Source organism: Vanellus vanellus (genome assembly GCF_965231255.1).
Source record: "Vanellus vanellus genome assembly, chromosome: 1".
Taxonomy (NCBI): Eukaryota; Metazoa; Chordata; class Aves; order Charadriiformes; family Charadriidae; genus Vanellus; species Vanellus vanellus.
The window spans coordinates 199,398,455-199,412,561 of record NC_138905.1 but is presented as its reverse complement, the minus strand read 5'-3'; the positions used below and the strand labels follow the sequence as shown (position 1 = coordinate 199,412,561).

The following is a 14,107-nucleotide window of genomic DNA, read 5'->3' as shown; positions in this document are numbered from 1 at the left end:
GAAACACTATAGGATTCTTGTTGAATTAGTTAATTCTGTTCTCTAGACAGACAACTTTAGCCAGAAACATAATAATTTCCCTTAGTGATATAGGCTATTCTTTACTCTCTTTTTTGTTTCCCTTCATGTAGAACCATAGGAAGACACAGAACTATAACATGACCTTTCTGTTTGCAACCTCAAGGCAAAGGCAGGGCCAGAGTGGGTTTTTTTTTAGCATCTCACTGCTTGTCATCGCAGCATCTGGCTAGACAGCTCCTCAACAACTTGGGGGCTTTACTAGTTAGAGAACATTTGGGCAGGGTGGCTTCCAACCTTTCATTTCCTCACCATTGCATACAGTTAAAGGAGAATCGCTAACAGAAACAGAATATTCCCCAGTCATTCTGAAAGTCACTGATGGATTAGTGAGTCTCTACGCTTAGCTGCAGCAAAAGGTGGCAAGCAAATAGCTCTATCGAAGAGTGGCCCTAAATGTCTCCCTTACTTTGCTGGATGAAAGTTTACGAAAGGACAGAGTTCCTTGTACCCTCTGCCTCATACTGTGCTTGGCCAGTTGGTTCTCATTCCTTGCTCCTTCTCTTTCCCTTTGCTTGGTCTGAGAAGTATCTGGAGATAACAGCCATATTCTGCCTTGTCAGATACCAGGACAGCACAGCTTTGACTGGCATACCTTCCTTTGTTATCCGAATTATTGATATATTTGTCCAGGAATGAAAAAGATTTCATAAGACTATGTTGAAAGAAAAATCCTCAGGAAATATGTTAATTGCAGGTTTCAGCTGCTTTATAATTTAGATGCACACCACCTCTTCTTGGCCTTTTGCCACTTCAAGCCAGAAGAGAAGAAAAAATAAATTGTATTTGATTCCCCATCCAGCTTTGCTGTCTCGGTCAAGGTTTAGACCAGGCAGGGATTTATGGGCTTTGTTGGTGGGAATAGAGGGTGGTGCAGCTTCCCCATCAGTCCCAGCAGCCGTGGCGCACACAACTGCAGCAAGCCACCGGTTCACACCATGGCCTTGGCAATCCCCTCTTAATAGCACATATTTTTTTACATTGATACATTTCCAGCAATATTCAGCAATATTCAGATGTGCAGATGTGAGACAGCATCAAGGCAGCAATTACACAATCAGTTTTAGAAAAAAACAGTGCTTATCTATTTACAGTTTCAAAGTATGAATTGTGATACATATTTCTCTCTAACCTTCCGTAGTCATATTTGGCCTAATTCTGTTTATTTTGACTGCAACATCCCCACAGCCTAAAGGTTTAGGGTGTTGTAAGATTATGGGAAGGTATTTCTGGAATGGACAGGAATATTTTATAAACAACTCTTTCTCTGTTAGGTTACTTTAGGAGATACTGATACCTCTGGTGTTCCTGAACCCTCATCCTTCTGGCTGATAAACACACACGTAATCTCAGATGTATTTTGATTCATTGCAGAAGTGAAAGCAACTGCTCTCATAACAAGAACTGTAAAACAGAAATAGAAAACAAATGTAATCATGTCTATCTCTCTGGAGAGGGATAATAATTTTAATAAAAATAAAATAGAACAAAACTGTAGAAAGAGTACATTTAAAAAAAACCAAACAAACAAAAGGCATATGCAGATATATCATGTGCACTTGCAAACTCTGCATTTGTGTATTGGAAATGAGAGAAAGCACTATTCAGAGAACCTTTTGAAACCACAGATACATGACACATGACACATTATAAGTATGTTCCATAATATTGCAGAAAATGTCTAAAGACAAAAGCTTTTATGTGTTATGGAGGCTCCTCTAGAAACCACATTACAAAACACAGGCTCCCTCTTGCAGCTCACTTTTGCATCAGTGTCTCTGAAAGGACCCTGTGGCACCAAACCCTGCAGCCGCAGGCCAGCATTTGCCTATCGTGAGCTGGAGGATGATCAGGCTCCATCCCTCCCATTGGCACTAAAGAGGTGTCCAGGTCAGAAACACTCCGCAAGCAGCCCTCACTCCTGCACAGAGCAATGGCAAAATAAAGTCCCTCACTTGCCTTTAGAGCCCACTCTCAGCTCAGCCAAGGACCTAAGAGCTAGTCTTCCCTTTCCCTGCTCTCCAGAACAGGCTGTACTTGATCTGACATAGTAGAGACTCTCCTGAGCCTTCCTGATGTGGGTTTGTCCACCCCAGCAGCCTGCAGGCGAGGAGCAGGTTAAATGCTTCTTCCCTTGAGCTGCTGTTCTCAGTCTTACGCTCTTTCCCCTCCAGGAAGCAAACGAGGCAACAATTCCCACTCCTTTGAGGAAAGCAGGTGCAGAAAGTGGAGGGCGAGGAAGAATAAGCCCACGGCTTTCTCCTGCCCTCTCCCTCCTCCATACCTCCCTGGCTCTGTCACTGCCCAAAAGCCCATACAGCCAGGGCAGCTCACTCGCCAGCTTCCAGCCCTGGCAGGGGGAGCAAATGTCGTTCTCCTTATGCATAAGGAAACAGTATGGAAAAGCTTCTGGTGCCTCAAAGGCATCATCTCTCTGAAATGCTACAGAAGAGCTTTTCTGCAGGGACTGCAGCTTGAGAAGTCAACTTTTAGCCTTCAAGAAGCTATATAGTAGCCATGCCTCCACCACTGCACATAAACAAGAAAAACAGAAGTAAGACTGCACAACTGGCGGGGTGAAATGCATCCGATTTCCATTTAGTCTCTAAAGCCGGTCCTCAACAGTACAAATAAGCACTGAATCATAAAATAACATCTCTCTCCTGGTGACCTGGAGAATTTCTGCCCTTGGGTCTTGGGTTTTTGCTTTTCTGTTTTATTGTTTCCCCTCAGCTCCTGAGACAGTTGGACAGAGTGGAAACTGAAGGTGCAGAGCTGAAAGGAGAAAAAAAGGTAAATGTATCAGGAAGTGCTTGAAGGATGAAAATAATGAGACTATTTCTGTGGGTGATGGAAAGAGCAAAATTGGAAGAAGTAAGAAATGAGTAAGAGTTGCTGCCATCTCCTCTTTGGCGTTTGTGCCTTCTGGTGCTGCCCAAGCTCTAAGCTGGCAACACCTCGACAACCTCTTCTCTGCCCTCTTGGCAAATGTGGGTTAAGACTGAGTCCTCCTCATTCAGACACCTAACATATACTTCATTTTGGGTGCCGCCTTTCCACAGTACACACTGGCAATAGTCGCTTTTGCAGACCTCTTAGGAAGATCCTGTCTGTCTGTCTGTCTGTGATCCCTAAGAAAAGTGATCAGGACTTCTTTGTGGACACATATATCTCCCTCCATTGGCTATAAAGATAATACCGGCACTTCTTGAGACAGTGAGTGCCAGAGGGTAGCTGAAAGGCAGGTATGCCTTAGGTATCTACACCAAGCATCCTGAATTCCTCCCCATCGATGCAACCCAGGTTTCCAGCCCTCCCACTAGCCTTTCCCCAAGTCCTTCTCTGCTCAGCTTTCTCCACTTCTGTTTGTCTGTTGCCCACTTTACCTTTGACCACTTTCAAACTACAGCCACCTGACAGGCTTACAGCCAAGGGCTTAGCTGGCAGAAACCCACCTACATCCACTGATTTCCAAGACACATCAGCTGAGACTGCTTGAAGATACAATCGCAAAAGTTCATCTCATTTGGCCTGGTGATGGTTCCCTTGCTTCAACTTTCTGAACTGCAAATAGTTTTAGCTTCTGATCATGTGAGCTGAGCCCATTTATCCCTGGCTTTACTCCACTGCGCTCACATCGCCTTGTTAGCAGGATCCTTAACACCGCAGTTGGAAAGGGAAAGATATATTTACACCACCAGGGAAAAGACTTGCAGCTAAGAGTTAGGCAGAAACAGACAGATGTAGCAACCAGACTGTGAGCGAGACATGCAAACAAGGTGCCCGATGAACTGGAACTGCATCTGTAAAGGACAGTATGTGGGAGTATATGCTGGAAGAGGGAGCAGTGAGCACCCTGAAACCCTCATGTATAGGAAAAATTTGTGCTCCTTGTCCTGTTAACTGCTAGAGCTTCTCACTGCTATTCTCTGCCTTTATTCCTATGACATCCAGGAAGGTTTTAAGGCTAAGAAAGGATATTTTGAACCGTAGATGTTTCCAGCTGCTTTACAGTGAGACAAAACAAGTGATGTGCTAGTCAGAAGTATTTACATGAGATGAGACAAGGTGGCCTAAACTTGTGTAGGTCTTTGAGAGATACAGTACGTTGACAAATAGAAAATGAGAGCATGAATAAGCCTTTCAGCAGGAGCAGAATCCAGAAAAGAAATATTGGGAAAATGGCAATGCTCTGATTCACTGTCTTGATCTTTCAACTGCTCGCTGGCCTGTTCAGGGACTGCTGTTATGGTCTGCAAGTCAGTCATCCTCCCGAAAGCTCAAAGAAAGAACTGCAGAGACTGAAAGCGCTGGGTAAGGAGTATCAAATATGTAGCGTGCATAAACATAATGTGTATTGCTGAACAGTAGTGAAGCTGGAATGGAAATAAATTACTGTCTCCGAACAAGGTTTGTTTATGCCTGCTTTCCATCTTCGTTGTCTTTTTATAGGTTATACAAAAATAAATGCAGTAGGAGAAATCTTGTTCTCACTGAAGTCAGACAAACCTCTAGTTGCCATAAACTGAGCCAGGATTTCATCAAGATGTGTAGGCACATACATCGGAAAATGCCTATGCAAGTCAAAAAGCAGGCTTAGATGTAATGGGGCTGAGAAGGTCTGAATTTACTGGAGAGATATCAAACCAAGAAGCTCTGTTTAAGCTAGCTCAGCTATCAGATGGTTGATCTAATGGAACTGCTTATGAAAATTTTTTTTTCAAACAGGAGATGACCAGAGTCATCGGCTGGGAAAGCCGTGCCAAAATATCTTGAAAGTCCGAGTTTATCAGAAAGAGAATAGCTGAGGAACTGGAGCACTGTGAAGGACGGAGAGAAAACCTTTCTCTTCACACCAAGGGATGCATCTTGTGCTTGTGTTCAGCTCAGGATGCTTAATATTTTAAATAGCAATCAGGCCTTTCTTAGACATATAACAATCTTCCACTTTGCTTTGCAGCTCAGGAGACTTACATAGAGCAAATTATGTTTTATTCTTATTTGGCTTCTGACTGTTTTCTCTGGGTGAGACTCTGGATCAACTTTCCAAAATTGTCTTCATGATCAGGGACGGCAGAAGAACCCTTTTTTCTGTCAAAGCTATAGTTCTTCCACAGTCATGTGGTGCCAGAAATGTAAGGTTTCAAAAAATTACCAAAAATCTGTAAAAGTGGTGACACGGATGAGCCTAGTACTCAGGCATTAACTGTGAAAAAACCACACCTTTGCATGTGGCTGCTTTTTTCTCAACGTCATCCCCAAAGCAGTGGATCCTTAAGGGACACTTTTACTCAACACAAATATGACAAAAATCAGAGAGAGGCCGGCTGCGCAGCAAGAGCTGGTCTGAAATGAATTCCTACATTTTGCCTATATCTTATTTCTCTCCCATTGAAGAAGAAAGATGGGAGAGAAATCTTTTGACTTTTCTCCTTCCTCATCTTTTCGCACCCCTTCCTTCCTGGTGTCTTCACCCTTTTAGCTTAAGTAACTCCCAGCTTCCAAAAAATGCAAGCTGTGAATTCATTCTAATGTGACGATGGGGCCAGAGGTGTTGCTCCATGTTGCAGAACAATAACCGTGTCAGAACAAGGTTTAAAAAGGAAGGTGGGTGACAAGACGCCTCTGTTGCAGCTCATGCTAATTGTGACTAGTTGCTGTAATGCAGGATGGGGTATGTCTAGGTCAGGACCAGTCATTTATCTGGTCTTACCAGTTAATTACAACAAACATCACGTGAACAGCTTTAATTATTTACAATCATGTTCAAGCATGATTGAGATTTGAGATGAAAAAAAGAGTGTGGTAGCTCTTCAGGAGGGTTTAGCAGAAGGGAATCTCTACACTTGAATCACTGAGCAGGAAAGCAGTGAGACGAGGGGAGTAGGTTTCAGAAAAGTGCTTAATTAGGCTCTGTGTACTGAGTCAAAAACTAATAATGACAAGCAACACTGATATTATAGAGCGTCCTGGAATGCTACAGTCACTTGCCAGTTTTGTTTGCCATTGGCTTCAACCCTCCACCTGGATAATTTTTCCACCTGGATCCTCAATTCCTTCCCCCCTCCCCCTTTTTTCTTACCACCCGAAGTCGCTCATGGCATCTTCGCCAGGGCAGAGGGACCGAGAGCTGCGACACCGACGCACCGGCGGGGAGCCCGCGGGGAGCGGGGCAGGCGGCGGCCGCCAGGGGGAGCTGCCGCCCCGCGCAGCCCCGCGCAGCCCCGCGCAGCGCCGCCGCCCGCTCGCGGCGCGGTGCTCCTCCGCAGCTGGCGGGGGACAACCGGAGGCAGCGCTGAGCGCACCCTCGGCCCTTTGAAGTGGAGGGGAACTGGTAACTAACTCGACCAGTTTGGCTCCTGTTTGCTCGTGAAGGAGCTGCCCCGCATATTCATATTCTCAGGAAATGAATTGTGAAAAAAAAAAATCCTTGTAAAATTTTTCATACATTACTTAAATCATTGATGAGGGATAACTGATTTTTTTTTTTTTTTTAACTTCTTTTCTTCCACAGGGCCTCCAGCAAACATTTTCTGATTTTCTATTCAAAAAAAGAAAAGCTTACAATAGAAAAAAAAAAAAAGAAAAAAGAGAAAGCTGAAAAATAGTGACCCTTTCTGGGGAGATCCCATGGCTATACCCTTGCACAGCTCTGATAGGATTCTGACTCAGTTCCATAATTTTGAAATTTTTTTTTAAAAAGGTATTTTTTGCACAAGAACAACTCGTGCATATGCAATAAAACCTTCATACTCAGTGGAACATCTTCAAGTAGGCTGGCCCTTATTTATTATAGTGGTCTCAAAAGTGTTTCTTCTGAAGAGATATTCAACTAGAACTTGTTGTCACAGTGAATAACCATTTCTAATTCATTCAGTGAAAGTGCCAGCAAAGGGTCCTGCTGCTCGATAACTCACTTCATGTCAGCTTCTGTAGTAAAACTACATTGGCTCTGCCTAAGAAGTTCACTTCCCCAGTCCTTCCAAATTTAATCTGTGCCTGAATCTAAAAGCTCTCCTTTCAATGTATGAGAGAGAAAGAAGTTTGCTCAATTGCCTCAGGAACATCACTGCCAAGACCCGCCTACTTCAACAGAGTTTGCCATGTGCAGCAGGGAAGACTCTGTCCACAAATTAATTTTCTATATTTTTGTTTTTCCTCATCTTTTCCTCAACCTCCATTTTCAGGTCCCAGATGAAAACAGCTGCAAGGAATTTGCTCTTTCACATTTTTTGTATATCTAATGACTTGGCCATCATTTCCAAGAATTTGTTCTCTGTCTTGTTATGTCCTAACATATTTTTGGCACAGATTTCAGCAAACTTCATCTTTTAGATAAAATTATGCCTTTCAATGCTGGTACCTTTCTTCTTAGAGAAGGACAATCAGCAGCTCTGCCTATAGCTCACTGCAGCCAGCTTATATATTTCGTAGAGATTTTAAGATGAAATAACTGAGATGGCTGAAGATTTAAAATCAGGAATCACACAGGGGATGTATTTTACACCCCTGTCAGAGAACGAAACAAAACCTTCTCCAACAGAACAGGCAGCATTCTTTTAAGCCAGGATTAATAACTATCCACTCTGACTTTATATATTTCTCTATTTCTTCATTTTCAGACTTTCTAATCATATACCTGCCCTCCTGAGTACATGAGACTTGCTGTTTCTCTGGGAATTGCTGCTACTGAGGGATCGGGTACATTTATGAGCGGCTTAACCCCTTTAGCTGTTGCAGGCTTCTTTGCCAAATACAAACTGGCCCTAGCACCATGTGCTCCTTAATTTATAGATTTGCTTTGAAGTCACCTTTTTGGGTTCTCAGTCTCTGGCAGTAACTCATGGGTTTTATCTGGAAAAAGAAATTATCTCCTCAGCAGAAAGCAAACGCTGAAGGCTGAAGCAAGCAAGACATTCAGCTCCGGTTTATCTCTCCGTCCTGCCTCTTTTGGTTTTTGTTTACCTGGGCTTGGGCGAGGAAGGGCTGCAGGGTTGTATCCAAACCCTTATTTGCCTTTCATTTCACTAAGATAACTTTCCATCTACCTTCCCTGTGAGTCTGAGATAAGGGCACTGCTCCAACAACTGAACTGTTATTCTGCTTGTTATTATTCACTTTATCTCTTTTGCATGGGACTAGGTGAATAAACGACAGCCCTTCCACAGCTCCCCCAGACCGTGATGCCATAGTGACTTCTCTGCTCAGGCTGGTGCTCACAGGAAGCTCACTGAAGTCCCTGCTGCTCTACCCACAGTTTGTGTCATTCCATCCACTTGTGATCCAGTTTACAAAGAATAACTGGGACTGCTGAGGACACCCTTTTTTGGGAAGTCACAGAAAAGTGGCTGAAAAGGCAGTGAACCTCAGCTACTATGGCAACCTCCCTTTCTGAGGAAGAGCCTACATTGAGGCTGGTTCTTCTTCTGCTTCTTGCCCACATCTTCCGTCCTCTCTAGGGAGCTGTGCCTTGGCTCCCATATCACCCAGACCTTTCCTTCCCACTAAGTATAGTGAACAATGGTATCCTGGGCCACGTTAGGAGGTGTTTTGCCAGCAGGTAGAGTTCCTTCCCCTCTACTCAGCACTGGTGAGGACACACCTGAAGTCCTGTGTCCAGTTGTGGGTTCCTCAGCATAAGAGAGACATGGACATACTGGAGAAAGTCCAGCAAAGGGCCACAAAGATGGTAAAGGGACTGGAGCATCTCTCCTATGAGGAAAGGCTGAGAGAGCTGGGACTGTTCAGCCTGGAGAAGAGAAGGCTCAGGGGGATCTTATCAATGTATATAAATGCCTATAAATACCTGAAGGGAGGGTGCAAAGAGGAGAGGACAAAGCCAGGCTCTTCTCAATGGTGACCAATAACAGGACCACAGGCAATGGGTACAAACTTTTTCACCATGTGGGTGACTGAGCACTGGCACAGGTTCCCCAGAGAGGCGGTGGTCTCCACCCTCAGAGATATTCAAGTACTACCTGGACAGGGTCCTGCGCCTCTGGCTTTAGCTGGCTCTGCTCAAGCAGGGAGGTTGGACCAGATGACATCTAGAGGTCCCTTCCCATCTCGAGCTTTTTGTGATTCTGTGAATAAAGGAACGATTCTGCGGGCAAAGAAGCGTTGCTGTGATGCCACCACAGAGGCCCCCCACAAGTCAGAAAGTGGCATCAGGCTGTCCTTACTCTTTACTGTTCTCTAGAGGATGTTTGTTCATAGGAATGTCATGTTCGTGCCATTAAAAAGCTAGATAGACAATCCTGAAGCAACGCAAACAGATATGTCTCATCTAATGACATAAGTTTGCTTTAATTCCTTTTTGTCTTGAACTGCTGTGTTTAAGTACTCTAGCCTCATTACCTGACGCACTCTAGCATCTCTACTGACATTAGTGGAATTACTAACCTCTTGCAAGCAAGCGCAACTTTATTTAAGTACCTAAAGGTAAAGGCATGAGATTCCTGGCACCTCATCAACAAGGAGAGAAGGAGCTGCCGGAAAAAGAATTGAAAACAAAAGATGGTAGATAATGAAATGATACTACTTGTCATCCTAGTATTGTAAAACTTCCCTTTTAAATGAAAACAATGGTTTCCACAACTGGCTACAGTATGGCGTTCTTCCTTTCCTGGAAAAGGGGCTGAGGAGGGAACACAGAAGGCCTGAATTGTCTGTGGGGGAAGGACGGGCAGAAAAAGGGAGAGTGGGAGAGAATGGTTTTGCTACAAAATATGAAAAGCTAAAAATGAATCGAAGGTATTTGATAAAAATGGCAGTTGTTATTTGGTAACAAATTTGGTAAAAATGAACAAAAAAATTACTATTTGTTCTTATTTGTATCATTATGAGGTTAGGGTTAAAAAATAATTACAGTTCCCAAGCAGTTATACAAACATAACATTCAACATACTCCTTAAAGGGCACGTTGTAACAATAAAACACTTTTCAAACCAGCCCTTGAATCTCACCCATTAGAAATCTTATCTACACAATTAAGCCTAGACTACAAAGAAAGGAGTAAATAATGTCTTACTTTTACAACAGTAACAGAGCTAAATATCCAGGCGATAAGCTATCTTTTCTGTCTGTTTACCCCGTTCAGTTTTTTTGGCAGTTTTTAAGGAAACATCTTAGAAAAGTTCGGAAGCCATTCCTTCCTTTGGATGGGAAATAGGCACACAACATTTATCCAGCTGTCTGTCTAACTTTGTTATCATCTTATTTCTCATGAAATATAAAGGAGAAAAGAAGAGTCTATCCTTCAAACACATCAGCAATTTTTAGGGTATTATTTGTGTTTGAAGGTTTACGATTTTCTTAAGGAAGCATTTTGCATCACATTTCAGTTTAGAGTACTATAGCATCTTCTTAAAAGTATTTCTATTAGCAGCAATAGGGTTAAGCCATATGGGACATAAGGTCTTCCTGCCCATTTGAGAAATGCTGCTGTTTGTTGGCTCTGAACTGTTTTGTTTTGTTTTGTTTTGTTTTGTTTTGTTTTGACCCTTATTTTCCTTTTAAAATTGTGTGATCACTGGGATAAACAGTCCTTGTCCTTTTCTAGTGTTACTATACAAAACTGAAATTACTTTCTGCCTTCATCGGCCATCCGCTCCTGCTCTTCCACATTTTTGTTCCACAAATGTTTTAGCCTCCAATTTCATTTCCACTGCTGTTTGGTGGACTTCTTCATCCCTGCCTTTCACTGCAAACATCTCCACGAAGATTTTCAGAAAACCTAACTCAACCCAATGACCCAAACTAGCTTCTCAGCTGCTAAGAGAGCAGAACCTGAAACGTGGGTGAATTTATGCCATGAAGTTTCAGGTCTTTCGAAAGCTTTATTTTCAGAGACCTGTGAGCAAGAGGTGCCCTGGGCTGTATTATTTTGGGGTCATTATAGGAAGGGCTCTCAAAGGGGACGATGCAGAAGGACAGGGTGCCCACAGCTCTGGTCTGCTGACAAACCTGCCGCCGCTGAACAGTCACAGCAGCACGCACCCACGCACCGCTGGGCAGAGACATGGGGGTGGCCCTGGCAGTCAGGCTGCGCTCTGGGCATCTTCCAGCTTCTCAGGAGATTGAAATATGGGTAACCTGAGGAATTTTCTGGAGAAAAAGAGGGGAAAAGCAAATGGGGCCAAACCTCAAAAGATATAAAACACCCATAGGTTTAAGTTGCATTTACTTCCATTGGAAAATAATTCTTTTCCCGCACAATCCTTTCACTTTCAGGAATCTTCATGTCAGAAGTGACACCTTATCTTCTGATCCATGAAATACGGGGTGATGGATGACCACGAACATACGTTCTGCCAGGCATGACTGTTTCCCTGAGTAAACAGACCATGTACTGGTCTTATCCAGCATTCACAGCCAGCTCGCACCCAGATTTTTGCATGTTTTGGGAAAAGACTGTAGTCAGGATCAAACTTGATTCCCCCTGGGGTGCTCATTGATTTCACCTTCCTGCCAGTGGCAGGGCTCGACGCCTGAACTTGCTCTGGAATGTTTGTCAGCTGGTTTGTCAGCGAGAAACCCGTGTGTTGCTGGGAGATGGACAGATCCTGCAGGCAGCTGGGTCCCAAGCATTTCTGGGGTTCTCCTTAAAAAGCAGAAGTGTGCTGGCCCATCTCATAGGTTCCTGGGTCTCCGCCACAGGAATGTAAGGGACACCTGTGTATTCTGTGAGGGGTTTGTCAACAGTACTGTCCTATAGTTTTTGTGCAATCAGACACATCACAATCTAATCCAGAGCTCGTTAGGGACTGAGTTTGTAGTCCTTGCTCATATAAAATTTCCTCTCGTTTGCCAACCACAGGGAGATCTCAGTGGGCATCTCACAGCTTCATTTCTCTCAGGTGCCCTGAAACTGCGGGTAACCCCATGAACAGCTCTTAGTAAGACAGGGTGCAACAAAAATAAAGGGAGCAAGAGCAGTTGTCAATGGAAAACTTCCCCTGATGAGAAAGGTCACCGAAAGTCTCTGTTCGTCACAAAATTCTCCAATTTGTAAAACACGAAACTATATTACTGCTTCAGTTCCCAGGCTCCATCCACCCTCCCACCTCATCCACTACAGCAAGACTAATTGTACGCTAGATAATGTTCTCTTTAACCACAAGCTCTTGCTTAGGGTGACCAGAAAAAGTTAAGAAGATGAGGAACTGGAGTAGTGTTTTTAATGTATATAGCTGTATTTACATATATATTGTATCGTATATATTGTTTTCTAAAGTTCTTGGGATTACATTCCTTGCTGCTAGGAAGCATTTATTTCCAGCAAATAACACAGGCAAGACTCTTTTTCTTTCCTGCAACTTTTGCCTATAATTTAAAGACAGACTTGGTGCCTTAAGTCTACAGACATCGTGGAGATTCTCCTCTAGGTGTTATTATAGCTTAGCTTTTCTTTGCTAGTTAAATGTTGCAGTTTCTGATTATTCTGGTTCGTCATACAGATACCGTCTGTGCGTCTGCACAACTTATTACTAGGTCTTATCTCTAGACAACAGATAGATTCTAAAAGGGAACACAAGCATTTTTAAGAAATTACATATAATTCATTAAATGCTTAGCATTTTTTACATCAAAACTGCTTTTAAAGAGTGACCTGCTAGAGAGAGATGTATGGAGCTAGCAGTTCTCAGGATTTCTGCTGTCAGCTATGCCTCTGACCCTTCAAATACTAGCTGGTTTGTATGTCCAAAAGCATTTGCTTTTTCTCCCTGTATCAGCTGGCCCTACAATAAGTAACACTGCCTCCCTGTATACCTCGCCTTGACTAAATAATATCTCAACAGAAAGAATACCAGTCCTCCTGGAAGGTAATCACACCTTGGGGCTCCCCTACCTTTTGCTCTCTCTCTGCGGAACTGTCCCTTAAGCTGCGCTGAAGTCTATCCCTCGCAGGGGACTTTGGGCACCATCACACCCCAGGTGCTGATCATTTTTATTTACTTCGTTATGCAGCCTGCAAGACTAGCAAAGGTCAGTCAAGAAGAAAACACAGAAAACCCCCTCTTTGAGAGGGTTTGCTTAGTAGTATCAGCAGTCATGCAAAGCAGTAGATCATAAAATACTCATTTTCATTTTTACTCCACCTTCTTTTCAAATAGCTCACGTAGACTTTCAACCATGAATGAATAATACCTAACAGTTGCTCTTTGAAGTAAATGTTATTATCCCTGTATATGGGGCTGAAAATGGACCGCAGATTGTTAAATAACTTTCCCAGGCATGCATCAGAACTGCGTCAATCAGAAAAGAAAACACTCTCTTTTCGTTTCAGTCCTGGATTTTGAATCAGTAGGATCATGTTTGACAGGAGCAAGCCATTTATTTTAGAGCCAGAGAAAAACGGTTTCAGGCATTTGAGGTGGAAGAAAATGTTATTTCCTTTTCTCTTAACAGTTAAAACATTGGGATGATTTTCAGTAGAGGAAAGCAAGCTTTAAAACCCAAAACTCTTCACTCTAACAAAACAAAGGCACTTTCTAGATATTGATGTCATGCCTTCTTCTATTGAGATCATCGAACATCAACAACAAAACCTGGTAAGATACATTTGTATCATTATATTTCAATCTACCAAGCTACCTGATTCACGGGTTATTTACCTGAGAAATTGCAGATAGATTGTTTAAAGTGATCAGGTCAAGCTAGCATTAACACCAGGAAACACATTTACATCAGGAACAAGAAAACAAAAAAATCAGTGTATTTAAATACTTTTTGCCTTGAGCATGAAATATATCAGGTGCAGCGAGAGCAAAGGCCAGGCTGGGCTGGGAGACACTAAGGTGATGGGAGGGGAAAGAGCATCCGCAGAAGGGAGAAGAAAGGTGGGACAGAAAATAAAAGATGTGGAAGAAAACGAATGGATGAGGAGAAAGAAAGGAAAGATGTGAAGGGATGCAGTGAGAGACCGGGGGATGGAGAGGAAAGGGTCTGAGGAGCACCGCGAGGAGACCTTACCTGCTAGCCAAAATGGGCTCCCAGCAGGGCGGCCGCAGGACCAGCTCGCTGCCAT

At 43.2% G+C, this 14,107-nt stretch overlaps 1 protein-coding gene across 1 annotated transcript in view; it reads right to left on the bottom strand.

Annotated features, from left to right (window-relative positions):
- The window catches only part of FLT3 (fms related receptor tyrosine kinase 3), a gene marked incomplete at both ends in the record, with an annotated part of 41,827 nt that extends 27,720 nt beyond the window's left edge, over nt 1-14,107 (bottom strand). Inside the window, 2 exons of the mRNA XM_082487797.1 lie at nt 1,358-1,482; nt 14,053-14,107. Of these exons, the coding sequence (XP_082343923.1) occupies nt 1,358-1,482; nt 14,053-14,107 (180 nt within the window). The remainder of the gene's footprint in view (nt 1-1,357; nt 1,483-14,052) is intronic.